This window comes from Lissotriton vulgaris, chromosome 8 (genome assembly GCF_964263255.1).
Source record: "Lissotriton vulgaris chromosome 8, aLisVul1.2, whole genome shotgun sequence".
NCBI classification, from domain to species: Eukaryota; Metazoa; Chordata; class Amphibia; order Caudata; family Salamandridae; genus Lissotriton; species Lissotriton vulgaris.
In genome coordinates, this window is record NC_141696.1 from 743,585,979 (window position 1) to 743,610,599 (window position 24,621).

Consider the following 24,621-nt stretch of genomic DNA (forward strand, 5'->3'; position numbering starts at 1 on the left):
GGAGGCTCAGCTCCTCCGGTTGAGGAATAGTGTCCTCTCCACGTTGAGGGGAGCGACGTGCACCACTGGAATCCATCTAGTCCTGCTCGTCCATGTGAGAAACTGAGCCAATGTCGTCCTCATTGTTCTTCTGTGCCTCCTTGCGCTCCCGGGTCCATTCCTTCAGTGACTTCTGAAGGTCTCTAGGATCTGTGAAGAAGTGGGAGTGCCCCACTTTGTTGATGCGGAGTTTGGCAGGGTACAGCATTGCGTAGTCTAGGCCCAGCATACGCAGTTGTTTTTTGTAAGGCGCAAATTGTCTCCGTTCCTCCTGGACCTTAGCCGTGAAATCAGGGTAAAGGGAGATGTCCATGCCCTCGTGTTGTAGCTTGCCTTTGTCTCTCGCCAGGCGCAAGGCAGTGTCCCTATCCCGGTAATTGAGAAGCTTCGTGATGATGGGGCGAGGGGGCACGCCTGGCGTTGGTTGTGGGCCCAACATGCGGTGCGCCCGCTCCACGATAAACATGGGGAAAAGGCCTCCTCACCGAGCAAAATCTTCAACAGTTTCTCGACATAGAGTTCCATTTTGCCGGTCGGGGTGGTTTCCGCCACTCCCGTGATGCGGATATTAGATCTGCGCGAACGCGCCTCCAAATCCTCCGACTTATCTTGAATTACCTGGAGGAGTCTGCCAAATTGTTTCCTGTCCTTGTCCCATTCAGTTTGCGCCTCCTCCGCCTCCGTGAGACGCCGTTCCGCCATGTCCAGGCGCTCCGCGTGCTTGTCGACCCGCTCGGTACGACAGCGCATCTATTTTAGAGCCAACGGACGCAATACTGTTCAGTATACCCTTTTCCATGGCCGCTAGCATGTCACGCAGCTCAGTGATCGCCGGGTTCCGTGGCCGGTGCATCCGATCCTTTCGCCGACCCGATCGAAGGAGAGTTTAGCCTGCGTGGCGTCGTTCTTTCCCATGGTCGTCTCGAGCAATGGGTCGATACAGGAATGTTGTACACCTCACGCCCTCCGGGGGGCTGGGATAGCGTTGGAATCTCTCCCGGCGGCGATCCGATGCCACTGGTCGCTGAGGCGTCTAGGCCTGGGTTGTCGGCGTGATGTACCTAAGATGGTGCCCGTGAGGGGGGAACATCGGCCGCTCACCACCCCCGGCAAAGTCTACACGCGGCCCTGGTCGAAACCAATACAGAAGCTCCAGCACCAGACCCGCAACACAGGGGAGGGGAGGGTCGTAGGTACACCGGTACACACCGAGTCCGCTGTGCGCCCGCAATCACTCCGCTGCCGCGGGGCCACCACCACGTTGCTCAAAACACAGCTCCTGCGCCGCCAAGGACCCACTTCATTTGAGGGCAAATGTTCGAGAAGGGGGTTGGCAGCCAGGGAGGGGAGGGCGCACCCGCGCTGGTCAAGAAAATGCCTGGTCACGGCCCGTCGGGTCACCACAGGTCTCCGCGGCCGCACGTCGGGTGACGTCGCTCGGCCCGCCCTTCAGGATAGTCCGCGGCTTCAGGCCCAGTTCGCCGCCGCCGGGTCGCTGAAGATGTCCGTTTCAATCCACTCGGAGGACGCCGCCCGCCAGGGCCAGGAAGCCTCTCACTGATGCCTCGAGGTCTCAGTGAGTGTAGAAGAGCCGAATGTGGAAGGTTGGACACTTCGAAGGATAAATTAGCAGGATTTTTCCGGGGCTAAGGCGAGGAGCCGAAGGCTCACGTGTCCGCCATCGACGCTGGCTAGCTCCGTCCCCCCTTGTCTGTCATTCTTATCAGAATGTTGCAGCACTGATAAATTAACTTGATCATAGTAGTAGTAGTAATAGTGACGGATCCAATCAAGGAGCACCAAAGTCCATACCACTCCTGGTCCTAGCCATTTGCACAGCTTATGAGCAGGAGGATCTTTTAGGACAAGTTTGAGCACCGAAATAGCCAATAACCACCAGAACACCCACCTGCTTATCTGAGCTGCTCACCATTTCCACCAGTAAAAGAAGACTCAGAAGCCCTAATCCCCTGCTACTGAAATTCGAAAAGTAAATATCACTTACCCAAATTTACACCTGTACAACTGGTGCAACTTCCACTTACAGCTCCCTTCCTCTGGACATTCAAACAAATTATACATTTTTGTATGGTCAGGGAGCACTTTCAAATTAATTGTTTCTGTTTTCTCCAGAATTAGTGTCATAAAATGTAGGCCACTTTGCTCCTTTCGTTCATTTGTTTATTTGACATCTTATTCTAATTTATGGTCTGCCAAACAACTATTTTTCACTATGATGTCTCTTGTCACAGTGTTTATCTTGTGTGTTGCTTATAGCCATTTGAGTTTGATGGCAAGTGCCATAATACTATCTTGTGCAAAGAAGTGCGGCATGCAACTGTTAAATTAATAAAATAGAAAGACAGGCCATATTGTAGAGATTTGACTATAAGCTGTAATTGGCCCTTGTTTTTTTTGTTTTGTAGTGTCAGTTTTGTGACAAAGCATTCTTGAATAGTACCTACCTCCAGAACCACATCCAAAGGCGTCATCCAGAAGAAGCAAACCCTGGTAAGCACTTTTTAAATGTTTAGTTATAAAGGTCCCAATCATTTATTTAGGAACTCGCTACACAGTGGAGCTCACACAGTCCAATTTGAATTTTTAATATTTTTCAAAGCATTATTGTTATTTTCATTTTCAGTTGATGGATTAAAATGTTTTGTCCACACTAATAACAGTATGACTTCCTCCCTAGTTGCCTGAAATACATTTAGCGTATTACTAGAAATGATGTGAACTTTCTTTTATGGCTCCATCTATTAAAATCATTTATTTCAAGTTCAGTTCAATATTTTTGCCTTTCGTTTGTCATTTGCCATCTTTAAAAATACTTCAAAACTTTCCTTGGTTTAACATTTTTGTATGTTACTCATGGTTAAAATCATTTACTTTTTTTAGGTCTTGGCTAGACATTGCATGTGCTGTCTCAAAGAGAAGTGTTGTGTTCTGTCTGTGGCCTTGCAGGCTGCCCATCTCCTACCATTGGTAAACTTCAGTATCGTTCTCATTTTCTTCGTGGCCATTCGTATTGGCATATGGGCGTCATGTCCTCTTCTTGTGTTTGGCTCTCCTATAATACATTGACCAAGTACATGTCTCCTTACGCCGCTCCTGTTTTGTGGAGCTATCTTTTTCTTTATTTTTAAGCTCTCCATAGGAGTACCTGTGTTTTTAGGTTGTCTCCCTTGTACACATATACCACTAAAATGCATGCACGTGTACATAAAGGAATGCACTTTTTACAAAATTGCTAAGACCAAACAACAGTTGTTTATTTTTTTTGCATGATTCGGTATTGGAGTGCTGGCTTTGTTGTCCATCTTGCCATAGATCAAACACTAGCCAATGGCATTGGAGCACTTCAAATGTTCACCAGTTACATTACACGATGATACATTAATTTGTGTTGCTGAAGCTGCGTTTTTTTTCCCTGTCATGCTTGCTCATCACCCCATCTCCTCCTGCTTCCCTGCTTGACCTGTTCGCACACTACCTCCCTGGTCGCTGCTGCTTTTTATTTATTTATTTTTTTACACAATCCAATGGTATTGGAGCACTTGTTCCACCGTTCATCTTGCCATAGTGCTAACACCAGCCGATGGTATTGGTGGGCATAAAGTGCTCACCACTTACATTAAACAAAGACATATTCATTGTCGTAGGCAGGGGGAAGTGTAAGTGAGTTGCCCAGAATTACAAATTGCCTGGCTGAGCCGAGATTTTAACCTGGTTTTCCAGTTTCCCTGTTGGCAACTTTGGCCATTACACCATGTCCTCACTTCACTTGAAAGCTCCTCAACTGTTCCTCACTATCACTTCCACATTTGTTCAGCAAGACCCTATCAACACTGAACAAGATTTGGCAAAGCCAATAGATCTCGGCAGTGGCCGAGCTATTGGCCTTGTCAATGTGAATGTATTTTAGAAATGTTGTCTAGCATCTTCTGTTCAGCATGACTGAAAGCCACTGAAAAAAAGCGCTATATTGCAGCCAGCGGAAGCCACGTCAGATCGTTTTTTTAGTTATCCAGGACAGTAAACTCAACATGGGGAACAAAGAGGCTTGGCATCGGCTCAACAGCCTGTGATTCTGGGCTTTCAGTAACTTTCAGCCATGTTGAACAGCGGATGTACTGCTAGACAACATAGCTAAAAGCCATTCACATTGACAAGGCCAATAGCTCGAGCATTGACAAGACCTATTGGCTTTGTCAATGCCTGGTCTTTGTAGTCACTTCCTTATAACTTTTTTCGTCCATCCTCTAAACCTTTTTCTTGCTGTTGCTTATTGTTTGTGGTGTTGATTCTGCAATTGCCAATTCTTTTTATTACGCCAGATGCTTTGTCTCTGTGTCAAGCTAGTGGATACCGAGTGCCCTTCCACAAATAGGTGACAAATAGTTAAACAAAAGTGATTATCACCCACTTTTTATTCCTACACGAAATGATTGTAATCCAAATAACCTAAGTCAAGTAATTTTATTTATAAAGTTTTATATAGCAGGAACGTGACCCACGAGGGTATCAGAGCGCTTTACAATATACAATTATTAAACATTAGATGGTTGATGTAGTATATAAACATTTGGTATTCGCTATTCAGTACAAAAGAGGTATATAGTATTATATGGATAGCATAGGTGATAAGTAGACAACAAATAATGATCCACGAGGAAATCAGAGCACTTCACAGTACACAGTTTCCATTATAATTATATAATATTATACATAATAAATATATAATCCATTATAAGTAATGCACAGACTCCATTCAAGTTTATTTAAAATCTTTCTTCATGATCCTTTATTAATATTCTTCTGTATTCATACATTATCCACTAATTCTGCCAATGTACTCAACGTGTTTTGTCTCTTCCCAGGGACTTCTTTAGGGCTACAAAATATAGATACTACATGCATAAATTCAAAACAATTTTACTACAGACATCTTTTACAATCATGTTAATTTATCAAGAGATCCTCCAAATAGCACCGTATTCAATATACAAGCACTGTACAAAGTTGAAACAGAAGACAACTAACAGTGAGGCCATTAGACAACATTTAATTAATATAATTTAATTTTGTGTGCTCATTGTACCACTTGTTAATTCATATTGGCTCATCCCATGACATCATCATCATTAGAACATAGACACTATGAGCTGAAGTAGTAAATTTATTGGTGAGACTAATCAGTGGCATAACATAGACATATTAACACCATTCTAAGGTCAAATGCCTAATAGATCTTCAAAAAATAAGAATAAAACGGAGTTTAGGTAGAAAGAAAGACAAAGGATAAAAGGATAAGGGAAAAATATGTCAGACCATAGTCATTTTCCGATGTCTTACAAGGATTATAATTGACATTGTGAAAAGGATTGATTGATTTGGCCCACCATATGCCCTATAGTAAACTTGTGGCCATTGTTTAATATTGGTCTTATCTACGACTGGAATAATGTCTGTAATTTTTGTATTGCACAATTAGTGGAATCTTGTCTCATGGTCAATTTTTCAATAATGGCATACTTTCGTTAATGCATGTATGTGTGTGGTATTTCAATAGCACAAACATAGCCAACAAAGGGTGCTGAATAGTTTTCAGGTACAAAGGCGAGCATGCAGATGAGTTAGATGAGAGATAGATAGTTATTGCATTGTTACTGCATTGTGATGTTGTGTTCTTTAAAAAGGAGGGTATTGAACTATTACCTAAATTAGAGCATTTGGGCAGTCCGTATGGATATAGAGATGTTGTCACAGTTCCTGGGTGCATAGATAAAAAAAACATGCTGCTTTGTTTTTTTTGTTTTTTAATACTTCTTGGTCTCCAGTCAGATGATGGCTTTGCTGTGAGTGTGCAGAGATATCCTCATTCTCACTCTCTTTTATTTGAGACTTTTATATAATTTCAATTATCAACACTTAAGCCAAAAACATATATTTGTATAGGTCCCCCAGTTGTCACTCCCTAACTGCTACTCGTTTACTCTCAGGTACACTTAGATAGATATCAGTTAATCATATAGTAAAACATTCTTTAAATTTACGACATCATTCAGCATGAGGATTGTGCTGGTTCTGTTTGGATGTTGTCCATTCACACACATTCTTCCTGCACTGTATATTAAAATCTTAATGAAGGACAGACTTCGTGGCAGCAGTGGTCTTGGAACAATTTTTAGAGTGGGGTCCTCCCACCAGTGTTACATCATTGATGTCATAGGGATTGTGAAAAATTCAGGCATCATAAAAAGAACAAGAGTATCAAATATAATCAGCAAGCGAGTGGTAAGGGTGTAGTATGCTGCCAATGATGCATTTTGGAGCACATTGTCACTAATGTACTACTAAAGCAAGGTGTGGTAGCACATTGTCATTCACTGGTAGCACATTTTCTATTGAAATGGCCAGTAAATTTACACAGACATAGATTTTTACCAATAAACTATATAACGATCTAATTATAATGTGTGGAAATTTGGTTTCAGTGAATATTTATAAAGTGTTTTAATTTCTTTTGATTTTATAAAAAATTTTGTTTCCATCATACTTAAAAATTACAAAAATCTCCTGTCGTGCTTTTCTATGTGCTAATATATTTTCATAGATGTGTACAGTTTATTAACAGATATTTAAATTTGATATTTTAAAGAAATTGACATTCTACATCCTTTACTTTCACACTCCCTGTACCCCAGCAAGATTGTCAGATAGTTCACTTCACAACACCCTCTAACTTTACAGTCAGAGTAAGAAAAGGAAACACCAATCCCCATGTTATTAGAATACACAGCAATTTGTGAGAAGACATATCCTGACCTCTATCTTTGAATATATAGCAATTATGACAAAATAAAAGTAAAATGTAAAGACCTCTGTATTGCTCTTTAATCTTCTGAACTCCAGCATAGTTATTTTGGTGGCGCTGGAGCACCCCTAGCACCTCGACTTACATCATTTATGCATGGTACAGGCAATGGGGTAGCACTTGCCCATCGTATAGACTCTGGACTTGGGTTCAAGCTGTCCTTAAACTAAGCCCATACTAGTGTGCTTCTCTCCATTGTCCAGTCCTTCTTTTATTTCTAATATGAGGATCAAAGATTTTCATAGCTGACGGTGAGGGAGATATAACCCCCTTCACGCTGCCCAAGTATTTGGAAAAAATGGACTAAGCTTGTTGGTATGACCATTCACTGGTTCCAATCCTTCCTGGCAAACTGAAGTCAGCAGATTCGAAAGGGCTCATGCTTTGACTGCAAAGCAGTTCTAGTTGCAGGTATCTCTGACACCGATGATATTTAATATTCACATAAGAACACTGGCACATGAGTTGTCAGTGCACCACCGTTAGTTACAAAACAAAAACAACAATATCAATCTCCTTATCTGTCTGGGTAACCAAGATAGACACACCAAAAACCTCACTAAACACCTTGAACTCAGTGCTGAATGTAGGAGACCCGTCTGTAATGGACTCTCCAAATAAGTCTGACGTCCATCTGGCCATCCCATCTCTTATTTATGTATTAAAGAACCTAGGAAACGCATATGAAGAGAACCGCTTTTGAACTCTCGTACATGCTTACAAATACATACATCTTTCTCATGTTACTTAGAGGGATCCTTCTATTATTCTAGTTTCCACATCATATAGAACCAGCCAGGGTCTTGGTGTTGTTGAGACTTAGGCATAGATGCATCAAGCGAAATTGCGATTGCAATCACTGCGAAACAGCGATTGCGATTGCAAATTCCACTTCCGCAATGCATCAAGTGGAAAAGCAACAATTTGCGAATTCGCAAAACAAAGAATCGCTAAACCCGTAGAAACCCCCAGTGCGATTCTTTAAAAGCGATTCTCCACATAATCTGCAAATTTAATAGCGAATTCAAAGTCAAATAGCAAATTAGCAAACAAATCGCTATCCATCAGCAATCGTAAATAGCGAAAATACCATAATTCGCAAAAAACGTGTCGCAATTTAAGGAGAAGCTAAACCAGGTGGTAACCATGAAGTCAAATTGGCAAAAAAAAAAAATTGGAAATAACAAACAGGTGTTGGCTTAATCAAACACACTTAAGGAGACTCATTAGGAGCATGAGGAAAGTCACAATGGCAGGTCTATACATTGTGGCAAGGTTGCTGAGGCTCCAGGCTGCAGCCCAGAACAGACGCAGGATCCATGAACGCATCTTCCGGCTGCGGATTACACTACTGGGACAGACTGAAGTGGGGATCTACTCCAAATCCACGCTCAATGGGGCAATGATTAAGAGACCTTGACCCCCTGATGCAGCACCACACACGGAGGATCAATGTCATGCCCACCCATGTCCAGGTCCTGTGCTGCCTGCACATCCTGGCCTCCGGCAGCTTCCAGGGGAAAGTCGCAGTTGCAGGGAGTGTATCCCAGAGTACACTTTCACGCTGCCTACAGAGTTTCCTGGACGCCATGCTGAGCCGGATACATCACTACATCACCTTCCCAACAACCCAACAGGACTTAATGCAAACTAAACTGGACTTCTATCACACTGCCCATTTCCCCCATGTAATTGGCTGCACCCACATACACATCTGTCTACCCGCAGAGACCGAATACATGTACTGGAACCACAAGTCATATAACTCCCTCAACATTCTGGTGGTCTGCAATGCGAAGACCATCATTACAGACATTGTGGCACAATACCCCAGGAGCATGCATGATTCGTTTATCTTTCAGCACAGCGGCATACACACCCGCTCGGCCAGGGGTGAATTTGACGAGGGACATCTCCTAAGTAAGTACACATGCCCACATACAGTATGTTAAGACCATGTTGCCGCGCATAACAGGCACTGACCCTTCTACTTCTCCCATCAGGTGACAGCGCCTACGCCCTCTGTGAATACCTCCTCACCCCATACCTCAACCCAGCAACACCACTGGAACGGAGGTACAATGGTGCGCATATACATACCAGAAATGTGATTGAGCGAACATTTGGCATGTCAAAGAGTAGATTCCGCATCCTCCACAAGACTGGTGGGGCCCTCAAATACCGGCCTGAGATCTGCTGCCACATCGTGGCCGTGTGCGCCATGCTTCACAATATTGCCACCAAGCGGAGGATACCTGTTGAGGTGTCTGGTAGTGAGTCGGAGGGGGACAACCTGCCACCTGCAAATGTCACAGGTGCCGCGCGCACATCACACAGAACTATTTCTAGTGCATCCATACCCCTCACAGAACACTGCACTCATGCAAGCCACATCAACGATTGACATGAGTATGATTTGTTGTCAAAATAAAGCTTGAGTTTATTTCACACAGTCTCAATGTGCTTCCATCAGCAACAAACATGTAACCTGAGCTGGTGTGCATGGTTGCCTAACCACGGCACAGCCTGAAATGTAATGAAACTAGCGCCTCCTGCTGCGCGCACCCTGTTGCCTCTCACCCTCCACGTGAGGCTGGTTCTGTCTGGATGCAGTGTTGGGCCGGGCACTGCGCCTCCTGTCTGTTTGCACCGGCACAGACAAGCTGCTGAGGCTAGATGCCTCTTCGCTGGCAACATCCTCCCCCCCTTGCATTGCTATGGTCTGCTGCCTGTTGGTGCTCCACAGCGTTGGTGACCTGCTCCAGAGCCCTTGCTACGTCAGCGCAGCATTGGACCATCTGGATTTGAATGGCCAATGACCTTCGCGAGAGCTGGGATGTGGCGTTCCCGATCAGGTGATTGGAACGGGTGTAGGCTGACAGCCGTGTGAGCAGCTGCCTGTGGCGTCTCCGGGTGATGTCCTGCTGGGCTACCATCAGCTGGTTGCTCTCCTTCACCTCCGTCGTCAGTTCCTGCACACTCTCTGTGAGGAGACTGATGTTGCGTGCTGTTTTGTAGTGCTGCAGCTGCATTGCTGCCATGTGCTGTGCCTGTTTGCGGTGCACACGCAGCATCTGAGCCTCAAAGCCCAGGCCCACGTTGTGTGTGTGTGTTGCTCCATTGCTCCTGTGGTGGGCACGGAGCGCTGCTGCCTTGACTTGCTGCTGGCGTGGGCTCGCACACTTGCTGCGATTTGTGTCTGCCTCCTTGGTGGGGGTGGGGTCTGCTCCACTTCCTTATGTGCCGAGACGTGCTGTTCTGCTCCGCCTGTAGCTGTAGCGGTGGCCCTGGATGTTGGTGCAGGTGCAGGCTGCCTCTCCCCCTCCGTCTCTTTAGGTGTCTCCGCAATGTGGAGGATGTCACTGTCGGACGTGTCGGTATCCGCAGCACCTATGATATGGAGGAGTGCATGATTACTGGAATAATTAAGGCACCTGGGATGTTGCAACATGCATGCAGTCTTGCTATTGGTTAATGTCTGCATTCCCTGGCTTTTGGGGTCTGTGCATCTTTACTAATCTGGCTGTGTTTGGCTATCAAGGCACCTTTACACACTACAGGTTTCATAATACATTTGGGCGTTCGTTAGGAGCAGGGACTAGAATACTGTGCTCTCAAATATGGATTTCAATGGGGGCATAGGCATTGTTAGGGTACGGGGTCGCAGTAGCATGCCTCTTACCTTGACTTTGGTGTGTGGTGCGGGAGGTGTCCAGTTGGGTAACGCCCACGCAGGCTTCAGGGTGTATGGTGTCCTCCACTAGGTCCTTCATGGGGGTGTTTTCAGGGACTGTGGATTGTCCCTATCCCATAGCCATTCTCTCCCCCAGTCTCTCAGCTATTCACTCCTTGGCACAGCCTCTGAGGTCGTACCACCTCTTTTTTAAGTCATCGATGGTCCGGTGGGTGATTCCCACCGTGTTCACCTTTGCCTTGATACGAACCCAGATGCACCGCTTTGTTGCCTCGGGCACCTACCGGGACAGCTTCCCGAACAGTTGGTCGTGGTCCCTGCTCACTCCTTCAATCAGGAACTCAAGTTCTTTCTCACTAAACTTGATTTTGCGCTTGCGGGCTATTTCACTTGGTCCTGCAGCTTCCTGAGACATTGTGGTTTGATTTCCACTCCTGTATGCAGGGTGTGGCTCCTGGAGCTCAGTGCTCTGCCTCCTCCTGTATCCAGCTCTGTGCTCTGAATGACGCATGGAGCAGGCTACTTCCTGGTAGTGATGTCATCTTTGGTTCCAAATGCGACTTCACGTTTTTGCGATCTAGCAATGTGCGAAATCGCTATTTGCGAAATCGGTATTTGCGAATACTCAATTAGGGTGTTTGGATCAGCCAATTTTGCAATTTTGGAGGGATTTCTGCGGAGTCGCATTAGGCGATTGCGGCCAAGTGCGAATCGCAAATATTTAGCAATTTTGATGTTGCATCCCATTCTGTGAATTCTTAATAGCGATTAGTTATTTTTTGCTATTTAGGATTCGCAGAATGGATGCTTGATGCATCTATAGGTTAATTACTGAAATATTGTCTATGGTTCAGCTCTTAACAATGAGATTGTAAAACTGCAGAGACTATAATAAAATGAATCAGCTAGACTGTGCTTCAACTTACAGAAATTAGATTTTATTTCTCTTACTCTCAAAGATCTTTACTGTCGCACATAGAATACATGTCAACCTACTTTGTATCATCTTTAAATATTAGGGCTTTAGTCCGAAATCTAGATGGCCATCCACTGAGATCAAGGAGAAAAGTTCAAAACATTGCTTGTCTAACTAGAGACTCTTAACACTGCTGCTACTTCCACAAAGAACTCTCTTCATCTGGACATCAGATCAAAGCCCGCCTGTCTTACTTACAAGAAACACATAACATCTCACATTTCCCATTTCTTTCAGAAATAATATTTACATTATTGTAAAAAACATTTGTCAATCTGGTTGTTTTAGCACTCAGATCCAGAACTGGTGCCCAGGCCGCAGGACCTCTTTTAGGGCCAAATTAGGAGTCTGGCGTTCTGTGGATGCAGGGGGTCACAACATGTGCCCCCCCTGTATGCATGCACCCCAGTTCCTGAAAGGCATGGGCTTATAGTCCATGCCGTGCAGGAACTTTTTTGGCGTTCTCATTGCGGTGCCCATTTTCAGGGGCACTGCTGTGGGACCGCTATAAAAAACCTGCTAGACAAGAAGAGACGTATAATCAGCAGGGCGATGCGCACACAGGTTTGGCAGTGCAGTAGTTAGCCGCCAGCATGGCGGTCTGCTCCCGCACCCCCAAACTCAAAATCAGACCCTGAGTCTAATAATGTTGAAGGACAAATTGGAATCCTGTCTTTTTCAAATAATCTTTGCCAGAAATCCTAGTGCTACTCTTCACCCCTCACCTGAAGAGTTCAAAGTTATTGATGATGGTTACTTAGTAACCATCAGTGGATACTCGACCCAATTAAATCACTGTTCCATTGATGGGGCAAGTGACATCATTTGTCAAGAACTTCCTCTAGCCTGAAACAGAGATTTAAAGTGACTTCCAAGAAAACACTGACTTTTGTTGCAGGAAGGACCCCTCTTCCATCCCCAGATTAATTTGAATGCAGCTCTTGCAAGACTATCTGTCAAGAGCCTCTGGCATGGGAACATGCTTTGTAATACTTCGATGTTAATTAAAAGATCTTTACTGCTAGCATCATTTATATAACTACTTGATGAATATAGGAAATCACATTTAAAATATGACCTGCTTTAAAGTAGCAGTTCCCCAATTTTATTTGAGATATCCTTGCAATAAGAATGTTTGGCATACATATCTAACGTGTTGTTTCTTCCAATAGCAACAACAAGATCATGCTAAATGATCAGCATTTTATCTGCCAACGCTGTCAGTTTAATGGTTCAAAATATGCACATATTTGACTTCTTTTATGTCTTTGTAATGGCTTTGTTTGTGAGTTGAAGCTTTACTAAAACTAATGTTTCTAGGTAAAAATACTAGACCAATGTAGTTTTATACTTTGAAAGACACAATATTTAATTGGTGGGATGCATATATTATTGCACACATCCTGTCTATTTCTGGCCTGGCATTACAGCTGTCTCTTTAATCCATTGTTACCAATGCTTTAAAATATACATATAGTGATCTTTAGTTCCACCCAGACGAGTTTTTCTCTCTCACCTCATGTTATAGACTATTAGTGCATCATTCGGACTCCTATTGAGTATTGCAATGCATTATGGACTATGCAATATCTAAAAATTATACTGAATTATCACATTCAGTTTTGAATGTCATGCGCACTTTACATAGATAAAGCAATCTCTTTTTTTCTTTTCACTGCAGCAGCCTTTAAAAAAATGTCATCTTAACCCCCTTCATGGGTCTTTCCTACATAGAAGCTTCCTTCTTCTCTCCTCTCACTGGCACTCATTTTCCTGCCAGAGCCCTTTTCCTCACAGTAGTATCGCACTTGAAGGCATATTACTTCTCCCCACCATTTTGTCGCTCCAACTCCCCAATGTCATTCCTGATGTCATGTTGGTGGCACATTTTTGAACTGTTCAGCTTGATGTACACAACAAAGCTTTTCTGTCTTCTCCTAGAAGAAATTTAAATTCAATCAATTAGCTTTTAATAATATTGTATTACATTTCCTTACATGCACTGTGCAGCTGCAGTTTCATATGCTCCTACAATTTAAAGGTGAGTTGTCAAAGGGAAATGGGTCCCCAGATTTCATGCACAGAGGGATTCATCCTTCTGTCCTTTGCAAACAAACCTTGGATTCTTGGGGAGCATGAAGAAGCACCTGCATTGTGCATGATCAGCAAGATAAATCGCCGTACTTTTTGAAAGTGTCAGAGAAAGACCTATAGGAGGTCTGTCACTAGTGTCTTGGCTCCTTGCATGAATGTGCTGCCTGGAATCTGAAAGCAGCTTGAGACAGTGAGGCAAACTTTACGTCACTGAGCACCAGAAGGAGGATTGGAAGGTCGATCTCGATCAAAGTTGATCACACGTATACGTTCTTGGTCCCAATGCTGTTCCTGAGTTCATCATCCCACTCCAAATCCTCAGGTAACTCAAAAACAAGAAAACAAAAGAAGAATGAGCATGGTTTTGTTATAAACGAAATTGAGGCTCTAACATAGGTAGTCTGTCTCAGAGGCACAAATCCTTCATGTCACAGAGACAGGCAGGCCCTTGAACACTGGCAGGCCCTTTGACCTAGATTAGCCCTCCCTTCACAATAACCAACAACAGAGAGGCTGTCCCTTATCTGATCAGTGTGCTCTGGGCACAGAAGACAGTCCATCCTAAATACGTAATCTCCATGTCCAACAGTGACTAACCTACGTCACAACAAATTCTTGGAAACAGGTCCTTTCTCCAAGAACACACATTCTTGGAAACAGACCCTTTCCCCAAGAACTCATCTTCCTCTGACCAACTTTGTGTCAATCCAAGGCACCTATCCGGTATAAATATACCTCCATTTGCCCAAGCAAACCAGAGGAGACCGAGACTTCCATGCCGGAGGCGCTGCAACCAGTGTCATGCCACAGCTCCAGCTGGCAGAGGTCCATCACCATCTGTGGGTGTCCAGCTCGAGATCAGGATGAAGTCCCACTAAGCTAATGGGGTTAGATTAAATCCTAGGGGGATTCTTGGCCCTCTAAAGACCTACACACATGCTAGGTACACTTAGGTACATCAAGGTAGACATCATAGGGGTATAGGCTTTATCTTAATGCATTCTGTATTTCATGTATGTGTTCATTACAATTGCAAAATGGTAGAACAATGCCTTTTTATTTAACTGCACTGCTGGCCATAATTCTCTGCTACTGTCCAACAGTTGTTGCAGCACATATAACCAGTACTAGAATAACAACTGTGCAATACATTTTATTGTAAACACACCCAACTGTTTCTTTTAAGTACTTCTCTGAGATGAGTGACTGAATGAAAAGTAGTATATTGTTTCCACGATCCTGAGGGATCAGGGTTTTATGTTATTTGATTGCCAGAAGCTATTCCCTTCTTGTCTTCAAGAAGTTTCTAGTGGCCTCTGAGCTAGCTGGTACACAGTAATTAAGTTTAATATACATAATAGGGGCATACAGACCTCAGTCCTATGCCAAGCCTATCATGTATGTTATTCCAATGCGCAGAACCTATAAGGGAAATAGGAACTACACTACATGGCGCCCAACCGTGATTACGGCACTTATTTAACAGTAGAATCTAATACGATAGGAGAGCATGAGCAAAATCGAAGCATAACAGAAACAGAAAATAAATAAGCAAAAGATTCACTCGATTAACTAGTCTGTAAGCCACTCCACCAATGGAGCCCAGATCTTCTGACTCAGCTTCCGCCGCCTTCTTCCCCTCCTCTAAGAAGACAGCAGATTCTAAATTATAGTGAGCCAAATCCTCGCTCTCAAGTTTACAAAGGTAGGGGCATCATGACTAATCCGTTCTGATGTTATGCAAAGCCGCACTAGTGACATAGCAATAAACAGAAGGGCAGATGCGTGTCTTGTTCTCTCGCAAAAACCATCACTGTCACAGCCAAATATGACTAACTCTGGTGACAGAGCAGCCGAGATATTAAGCCTAGAGTTAATAAACAATTCTACATCCTGAAGAAATAAAGCAAATTTGGGGCATGAAAAAAACATATGTACATCCTTGGCAGCTGCCAGGCCACATCTCGGACAGCAGTGGCCCCCTCTATCTCCCCATTTAGAGATTTTGGCCGGGGTGTAGTAAAGATCAAATAAAGCCATGTAGCATTGGGATCATAAGCTACCTGATATTAACACACTACTTGATAATTCTAGGGCCTGAGAGATATCCAGCCCGGTCTTACCCAGCTTTATCTCTCACTTAGCATTTTGGGAAGAGAGGTTGTCAGGAAGACCAGAAAGCAAATGCTGATAAATGACCCCTATTTTTGACCGCTTCAAAATCAATTCCGTTAACGTATTCCTATTAAACAAAGTTGTTGCTTGGGCCTTCAATTGTCCTACATAGCTTCAGATCTGCAGGTATTTAAAAAACTCATGCGTATTGAGAGAAAACTTGTCCTTTAAAAATGAAAAAGAATCCATTGTTCCTTCGGACCCTAAATCACCCAGAGACTTTACTCCCTGCGCCATCCACCTAAATGTAATCTGATCTTGGAAGATAGAAGGTAAGAGCTTGGCATCCGTAGGAGGTGCATAATAGTTGATATTGGGAATTGACCATTTACGACGGATCTTATGCCAAACTGAGAACATTGCTAAGCTGACCATAAACTTGGTCTTCTTATAATAACTAGGTTCAAGTACCTGCAGTAATATCCCCTTAGCATTCTCCCCATGTCCTATCTCAAAGATAGATGGTCTGCAACATTGTAGCTGCACCGCTCTGTCCCCAAACAATGGTAGGGCAAAGTGCTGAAGAAGAGCTGACCAGCAGTAAAGCACCAGGTTCGGCACCAACCAGCCCCCCCAATCGTATGGAAGGTGCATCCACTTGGCTGCTCGTCGTGGTTGATGATATCCCCAGAGAAACCTATTGCAGCACCTTTCCGCCCTGGCCAGACTATATTGGGAACATTCTAGTGGGATAGTTCTAAACAGGTATAGGAACTTTGGCAAGACCAGCATTTTAAGAACATTCCCCCTGCCGTATAAAAAGACAGATGCAGATTATCTAGTCTTACAAAAGTAGAGTTGACAAGTCAATAATGGGCAGGATTTTCAGATCTGCAATGTTATCAACTGCAGCAGAAATTTCAACCCCAAGGTATGACGCACTTTGCACAACTGGCGCTTCAGAGGAACCCATGGCTGTTGATTGGATAACCTGTGTCTTGGTAACGTTGAGTTTATAGCCAGAAATCTGGCCATATTGTTTTGCTAGGTATTCAATAGCTGGGAAAGCTGAGGTTACATTGCTAGGCAGGACTATAATGTCGTCGGCATACCCCAACTCCTTATACTCTGATATATTGACCCTGGCTAGAAGTATGTTCCTGGAGCTCTCAATTTTGCTTAAAAAAAGGTCAATACATAAAGCAAACAGCAGGGGCAAGCAGAGACAACCCTGCCTTGTGCGCCTACCAATGCTGAAGGATATTGATAATAGACCTGATACCGAAAGGGTTGCCTCTGGAGCGATATAGAGTGATTGGACTGCTTGTGAGAACTCAGAGCTAAATCCCTTCCACTGAAGGACTGCCAATAGAAACCCCCAGGTGACCTTGTCGAACGCCTTTTTGGCGTCCAACAAGATCGCTCCAAGGGGAGATTTTGTAACTTGGGCCCAGCCCAAGAGTGCGATTACACGGCGAACATGATCCGCCGTGTCTCGCCCTGGGATGAACCCATGCTGTCGCAGTGAGACTAATGGAGAAATCACTGAGGCCAATCTTGTAGCTAAAATTTTAGAGTAAATTTTGCTGTCTGTGTTAATTAAGGATATCGGACGAAATGACAAGGGGTCCAACTCCGGTTTACCTTTCTTTTCAAAGAGGATAATTGTGGTTTAGAGCCATGAGTCCAGTATACAGCCGAGTTGGGCCCCACAAAGGATTGCTAAAAATTCATGCCTAATCTCTGATTGGAACCGACTATAAAATTCTAAGGGATAAGGTCAGGGCCAGCGGCTTTGCCGTTAGCCAATGAATTAATCGCCAGTTCAACCTCATCCCATTCTATGGGGGCAGAGAGAACTTCGTTCTGCTGCACAGTAACATGGGAGGTATTTAGACCCTGAAGAAAGTCCCCGACTTCAAAGTCAAAATACGGATCCATGGCTTCCTCTGTATACAGAGAACTATAAAACTGACAAAAAACTTCCATGACCCCCTCCGATGTGTCCTGAATAAGGCCTTGGGGGTCCTGGATTTTAGTAATACGGTTAGCCAGCCCTCTCTGCTGGAGTCGCTTGGCTAGGACTCTACCTGATTCCTCCCCAAACTCAAACATCGTAGAGCGGAACTGCAAATACTATGCAGCAAGGTTCTGACCAAAGAACTCCAGCAAAGAGGACCTAACCTTAGCAACCTGTACCTGACTTTGAGATGTATCACGGCCCTCCTTAATTGCACATACCAGTTGAACCTCTGCAACCCCCAGTTCCGCGATCCGCCTATTGATTTGATCTTAGACAGACTGCTGCCGGAAGGATGAGAAGCTCTTCGTTTCGCCCCGGACCGCCGCCTTTAGCGTATCCCAGATGATGGAGCAGGGGGCAGTATCTCTATTGAAGCTCAGGAATTCTAGAATCCAATGAATATATGATTGTTCTAATAGCAGATTTCTCTCGAATGTCCAAGCCCTCAGCAGCTTTGTAGTGTGAGCAAAAGGACAGTCAATAATCAGCGGGTTGTGGTCTGACAAAATCCTGGGCGGGGCTGATATGGAGGTACCATCAACCAATTGATCAGGCATGAAACAATAATCTAGGCGAACCATTTTGTTATGCGGAACAGAAAAATATGTGTAGCCATCAAGATGTTTGTTGTGGGGGAACCAAAGGTCCATCAAGCAATGCTCTTGGACCATTGCTTGAAGTGCCCTAAAGACTATAGGTTTCTTACCAACATAATTTTGGCCCCCAACTAAGTTAAAATTAGCAGACAAGTTAATATTGAGGTCCCCGCAAAAGCAGATAGGACGAGGCTAAAGGGCCAGCTCTACATTCAGATGATGCAGAGCTGCCAGGTCGTCTAAATTTGAGGCATACACAGTGCAGATACTTAGGGATCTACCATTGATTAGCAACTCAAAGATTACCCATCTCCCACTACTGTCTTGGATGGTTTTCCTACACAAGCCTGCGCCACGTCTTATTAAAATTGCAACCCTTCTAATCAAGGAGGTCTGACGAGAGCATCCAATTAAATCAAACCCTGGAATATTCAACCAGTTACAATTGCTCCAGGAAACATGAGTTTCCTGCAAACACAATACCTCTTAATGAAAGGCCTGAGCAACCGTAGAAAACAGTGCCCTTTTCTTGCTATTGTTCAGCCCACAAATATTCCAGGAGCCTATACGAATTTTACCCTGCACCATTTATATACAAAAAAGAAGAAATGCAGAAACCTAGGCTAGCTAATGCAAACAGAACAACCCAAAACAACTGAACATCAAACCCCCCTTCAGAAACTAGGAGCATTCTAATGGTAGCCATATTGACCAATAAGTCGTGATTGCAATGTACATTCAAGCTTTTTTTAAATGTTTCACCCCCAGCCCCCAACCCATCCTCCCCCACTCCCCCTCCCCCAAACCACTCTCCCAATCCGTGCCCACCCTGAACCCACAGCCAGCTTCACACTCCTGTAGAGGAAAATCCTCAAATTTGCATGAATAGCTCTTGTTATAAATGATCGCAATCCCACCACCCTTCCTGAGAGTTCTGTCTCAACTTAATATTGTGTAATTATCAGTGAGGGCACCTGCCACATCAGGCCCTGAACTATCATTCAACCATGTTTCCGGGTCAGGTCCTTCGCCATGTAACAGATTAAAAACATCCTTCCTGTGTTTTGGAAGGGAGCGGCAATTAATGCTCCAGAAATTGTAAGTTTTGTTCCGCGTGCGGTATGTGTTATTTAAGCTAGGGTTATTAAAACCAAAACTGCAGCCACTGCACCAAGAGTAGGCCTCTAGTGGACATAGTAGCTTACAATCCTCACCCTTCCTGCCCTGCAAACTGAGCAAGTAATCTGCAGAGTAATGTAGGTCTGATTTAGGGAGGGGGGAAATTTGGGCAAGAATCCTGGCCCCTTGTCTCGGTAGGTCTCGGACGGTCGCAGAGGGTCTTGCCTTTGTCGCGGCTTTGTCGCGACATTGGCGCAACCGCTGCTCGTGACCGCTGCACGTCAGAACCATGGCTCCTAAATAGTAACAGGGCCAATGACCGTGCAAAGACTAGAACGCTGACCTCCGTCAGCGCGCGGCAATTTCAAGATGGCGGCCCGGGACTAAAACGAGTCAGACAAGAGCTCTAACCGCCGTTATGCGACCCCCAGGTGAGGTGCTATGCAATGATAACAAAGGTTTGCTCCACATGATAAAAAAAGTGTTTAAAAAACCACTGCAGTTGGTTATGTGCAACAAATTATTTAAAAGAAATGTTAGCAGCAAAATATAATATTAGCGATTCTCGTTCCTTTCTTGCCGGGTCTCTTCACGATAGGCCATGATGGTCTGATAAATCACTGCCAGGGTCATTTCGCCTTAGGGTGAATGAGGGAGATTAGCCCCATGCTCATTTCCTACGTTGGTGGCTTTGCCCTCCTGCCTGGATTATAAGGAAAACGAATAGTCCCAGGTCAGTGAACCTTCATCAGGGCAGGATGCTAAGCCCCCTTGGTCTCTAGCTGCCTTTCAGACTGTGCGGGGCCCAGAATGTGAGCTCGATGCCTCACTTGTGCGCCAATACCCCATTGCACTATCATCATTTTTTGTAATTTGTACTTAGGATGTATTTTATGAATTTAACCATTTTAACCTTTTAAACCATAAAATGTAATACAGGTTTTTTATGCTTTTATGACATTGTCGAATAAAGCTTGTTTGATGATGATGATGCACTATCATCATCAGTCCTGTAGCCCCTGTGGTCTTAGATAGGACTACAGGTCCCAGAGTTCCTTTGGGTTGTGGAAGATGGACCGTGTTTTCCATAGGAGCTGTTGATGCAGGAGTAATGTTCAACCCTCCTGAATGCGGTGCCTCAGCGTTGTCTGACGGGACCCCTCTGTCAGCTACTGATGTTGGTGCAGGGGGAGGAGAATGAGATAAGAGGCCAGAAACCATTTTACCCATGACCAATGCCGAGGTGCTTGAGGGCTTTGGAGATGTGGCCGCTGCAGCAGCCAGTTGACTTTTTTTTACTTTTGGCGATATGTTGAGCCTGCTTACCCTTGTCTGATGGCTTACTGAACATTGTTGGCGCAGTCCTTTTTGACCGCACCGCAGCGGGGGATACAGACTCCACAGGAGGGTGCCGATCACTCGCGCTCGTCTTCCCAGTCCGGCCCCCTCCAGCAGATACCGGCGCTGGTGCTGCTTGATCCGCCTCCGTAGCTTTCGCGGGGCCGCCCGCCCGAGCAAGCGAGGTACGACCCGCGCTGTTGACAGAAGGCACGGCGGCCTTTCCCTTTGGCGGCATCCCCTCAGACAAGATGATAGATAGTCGAGGTGAGATCGCGCTGCAGCCAGAGCATGATGCTGGAGAACCGGCTCGCCACAAAAGGATCCAGCGGGTGAGTTGACAGCGGATGAGTTGGCCTCGGAAGACAGGAGAGCACCAGAGCATCCCGATACTTAATAGATATGCACTGCAGCTATACGTAATCTTCAGGTTTCTCTCAGGATTTTTCGGGGATCCATGTTAAGAGATTTAAGGCATAATGGTGAACTAGTCGGGAGGGAGTGCTTTTATGCAGCTTGTCCAGCCAAAGGTCCGGCCGCCATCTTGCCGTTGATTGGCTTAAGTCCTATCAAGAGAATAGTCAACAAGCTATTCTCCTTCCCCCTTTCTATCTAAATTATGAACGGTTCAGCATGGGGTCCCTCAAGAATCATCCATTAGCAATATTTATTTAAGACCACTGATTCCCATCAATAAATCCTATAACATTACGCTGGTGAATTATGCAGACGACACGCAGCTTATCCTGTCTCTGGAAGGCAGTGAGTCTATATAACTCAGTGACTTCCACAAATGTATGCAGAAGACTGCTAATTGGCTGATGGACAATTCCCTGCAGTTCAATGGTGGGAAAGCAGAAATACTGTACTGTACAGTGAAAAAAGTTCCTTGCCCACTTCCAGATGAATCCTGGCCTATACAGGCAGACGCACCTCTCACACCGATGGCCAATGTAAACAATCTGGGGCTAGTTTTAAACAACAAGCTGAGTATGGAGAAACATGTAAACAAAAAAGGTGGAACCTGTTTCACCCTCATTAAAGTCTTACGGAAAATCCTTCCCATGTTGCCTTTTGTAGCCAGGGCTCTAGTAGTTAGAAGCGTCATCCTGAGCGGCTGGACTATTGCAATGCCCTGCTTCTTGGTGCTCCCAATTTTTTCATTAAGAGACTACAAAGAATACAAACAATAGCCGCCAAGTTAGCCTTAAAGAGAAGATGGGACGAATCTGCATCTACGGATCTTATTGATCTCCACTGGCTCCCTCTAGTCCAAATAATCCAGGTCAAAGCTGCATGCATTGTTTTCAAGGCCCTTCATGGACTTGGGCCTCTGCCTTTGCAGGAAACATTTGTCTGGCACTCCCCATCACGAGCTCTTCGCTCTTCTACCGCTCATCTGGTTCGCACTACCAGAGCAAGAACTTCCAGATTTGGAGGTAGAGTGTTCAGCTGTGTGGCGGCACAGCTGTGAAACAACCCCCCCCCCCCCCCTAATATCAGACAATTAGAGGAGTTTGTACAGTTTAGGAAAAAACTTAAAACCTACCTTTTCCCAAGGGTGTAATGCTTCCATCATCTGCAGTGGGTAAACTCTGTGGGTGTAGTGCAACCTCTGTCTTTTTCAGCGTCAGGATACCCGTGGGGTGATAGAGTTCTTTATAAATGCTGGTTACATTATATTACATTACAGTTACAAATGTGTATAACTGCGATAGTCCTTCTGGTGCTACTTCCTGCCTGATTCAGTCCTCCAGGAACTGCACCATGTCGTCGTCCCCTTCCTCCTTCTTGGGCCCCCCAAGTATGCGCAGATTATTTCAGCGCGACCTCCCTTCGCTGTCCTCTGCTCGTGCCTCCAGGATTTTTACTTTCGCTGCTACCTCTGTGAGAGATTTCTTTAGTTCTAGGACCTCCGTTGGTATGTCTGCAAGCACTTTTTCCGTGCCAGTTACCCTCTCCGCTAAACGGCGGTGAACATCTTTTAGGAGGTTGAGGTCTGCGCCAAAGGTGCCTGTTTTCGTTTTGAGTGCCTCTCGGGGAAACTTTGATGGCCTCCATGAAATCTGCTAATGTGGGCTCAGTGATTAATGCATCCCTCCCAGTTTCCAACACCTTGTCTTCTTCATCTGTTTGGGCACCTCCGCCCGTGCTGTCGCGGTGCTTTGGCCTCTCCTTTTGGTGATTTTCCCCATGCTGACTGAGAACCCTGTCTCTTTGCGCACGGGCTGTTGCATTCTGTTGTCAGTCCAGCTCCTACATGCGGATTCAGAAAGGGCCTTCTCTCAATTTTGCCAACAATATTGCACTGCTATGCCTTCTCTGAGTCGTCAAAATGGTGTAATACTAAGGCTGCCTGCCCCTTCGCCCATCCACTCATTACATTGCGCAATATGCACTCTCTACTGTCCGGCCTGATTCGGGCCTCTCCACTTTCCAGGGTCAATCTCCATCCTTCATAGGGGGGCTCAATACTCTCTATTATTGTATGCAGGGCACCCTATCCCCTCCTGCTCTTAATTGAAGCCTCCCCAATATCTTAAGCCTCGGTAACACTTTTCGGTGGGATTGTGCCCTCTATTCCCGACTCAGGGCCTGTCCTTTTCTCGATACAGCCTCCTATAATGGTTCCAGGCCTTTATTTCTGCGATCTCCTCTCTCACTGCTCACTGGTCTACCCCTTCGCTGGGTCCACCGGCCTTCTTCCCTCTTTTCCTCTTGGTCGGCTTGTTTGTCTCGGAGCTCCTGCCTCCGTTAGTTGCGGGCCATCAGCCGAGCCCTTGCCTCTCCCTCTGCTTCTTCCTGCCTGCTGCGCTCTTTCAGTCCTAGACCGTTCCAACCTCCACTGGAACTTGGCCCTGGCACTGCCATTCAGAGCGCTTCTTGGCTCTTTCCCCTTCTAGTGTATGTATGTATGTATGTATATGTATGTATGTATAGGCATTTATATAGCGCACTACTTACCCGGAGGGTCCCAAGGCGCTTCGACCACTGCGAAACCCTTCCTGGCTTCCCTGAGAGATGGTCCCTTAATGGGTATCTCCAGGGTGAGACCAGGCATCCCCGGCGGTCTGGTGGGGCCGTTAGTGAAGATGAGGCAAGCTAATGCCCAGAGTTGCCGAGTGTGATCGCTGATCAGAGTGGGCACCGAGGCGAGAGAATTATTGAGTCCGCTGACCCTGGTCCAGAAACCTGCCGCGCCGGGAATCGAACCCTGGTCCCGGGCCGTCCTCTGCTCTCGGGTCTGCCGCCTCTAACCGTATCTCTCCGTATCTCAGTGCCTCTGCCTGACTGCCGCCGTGTGGGGCGGCTGCCACCCTCCACGAGCGTCTTCCCTCCTCTAAATAGCGAGCGCTCCTTGTACATCGTCTCTCACCTCCTTTGTTCCTGGGTGCCAGGCGTCAGTGTCCGACTAGCACCGTAGGAGCCATTTTGTGTGGCGTTCCTTGGATTCCTCTTACATCCGGCCTCGCTTTTGCTTCAAATTGCCATGCAGCCTCTCGCCTGCTAGCTCCAGGGGGGTTCCGCCACTGATTCCTCAACTTTGTTGAGGGGTTGGGGCTCAGGATTTTGTCAGACAGGGGGTTCAGGGACCGGAGCTCCGAGGTCCGCCCCTTCAACAATGGCGTCAAACCCACCCAGCAATAAATGTACTTACTGAGGTCCTGTAGCCAGGGCAGACTTTTTTGGAACCATTCCTTCCATGTAATGAGGAATTCATATACACCCTCTTGGACACCAGGGCGA

General features: G+C 45.4%; 1 protein-coding gene across 1 annotated transcript in view; it reads left to right on the forward strand.

The window, feature by feature from the left end:
• Positions 1 to 24,621, forward strand: part of LOC147697944 (uncharacterized) — a 1,308,576-nt gene that overhangs the window by 206,233 nt on the left and 1,077,722 nt on the right. Inside the window, exon 4 of the mRNA XM_086936165.1 lies at positions 2,466 to 2,550. Within this exon, the coding sequence (XP_086792291.1) occupies positions 2,466 to 2,550 (85 nt within the window). The remainder of the gene's footprint in view (positions 1 to 2,465; positions 2,551 to 24,621) is intronic.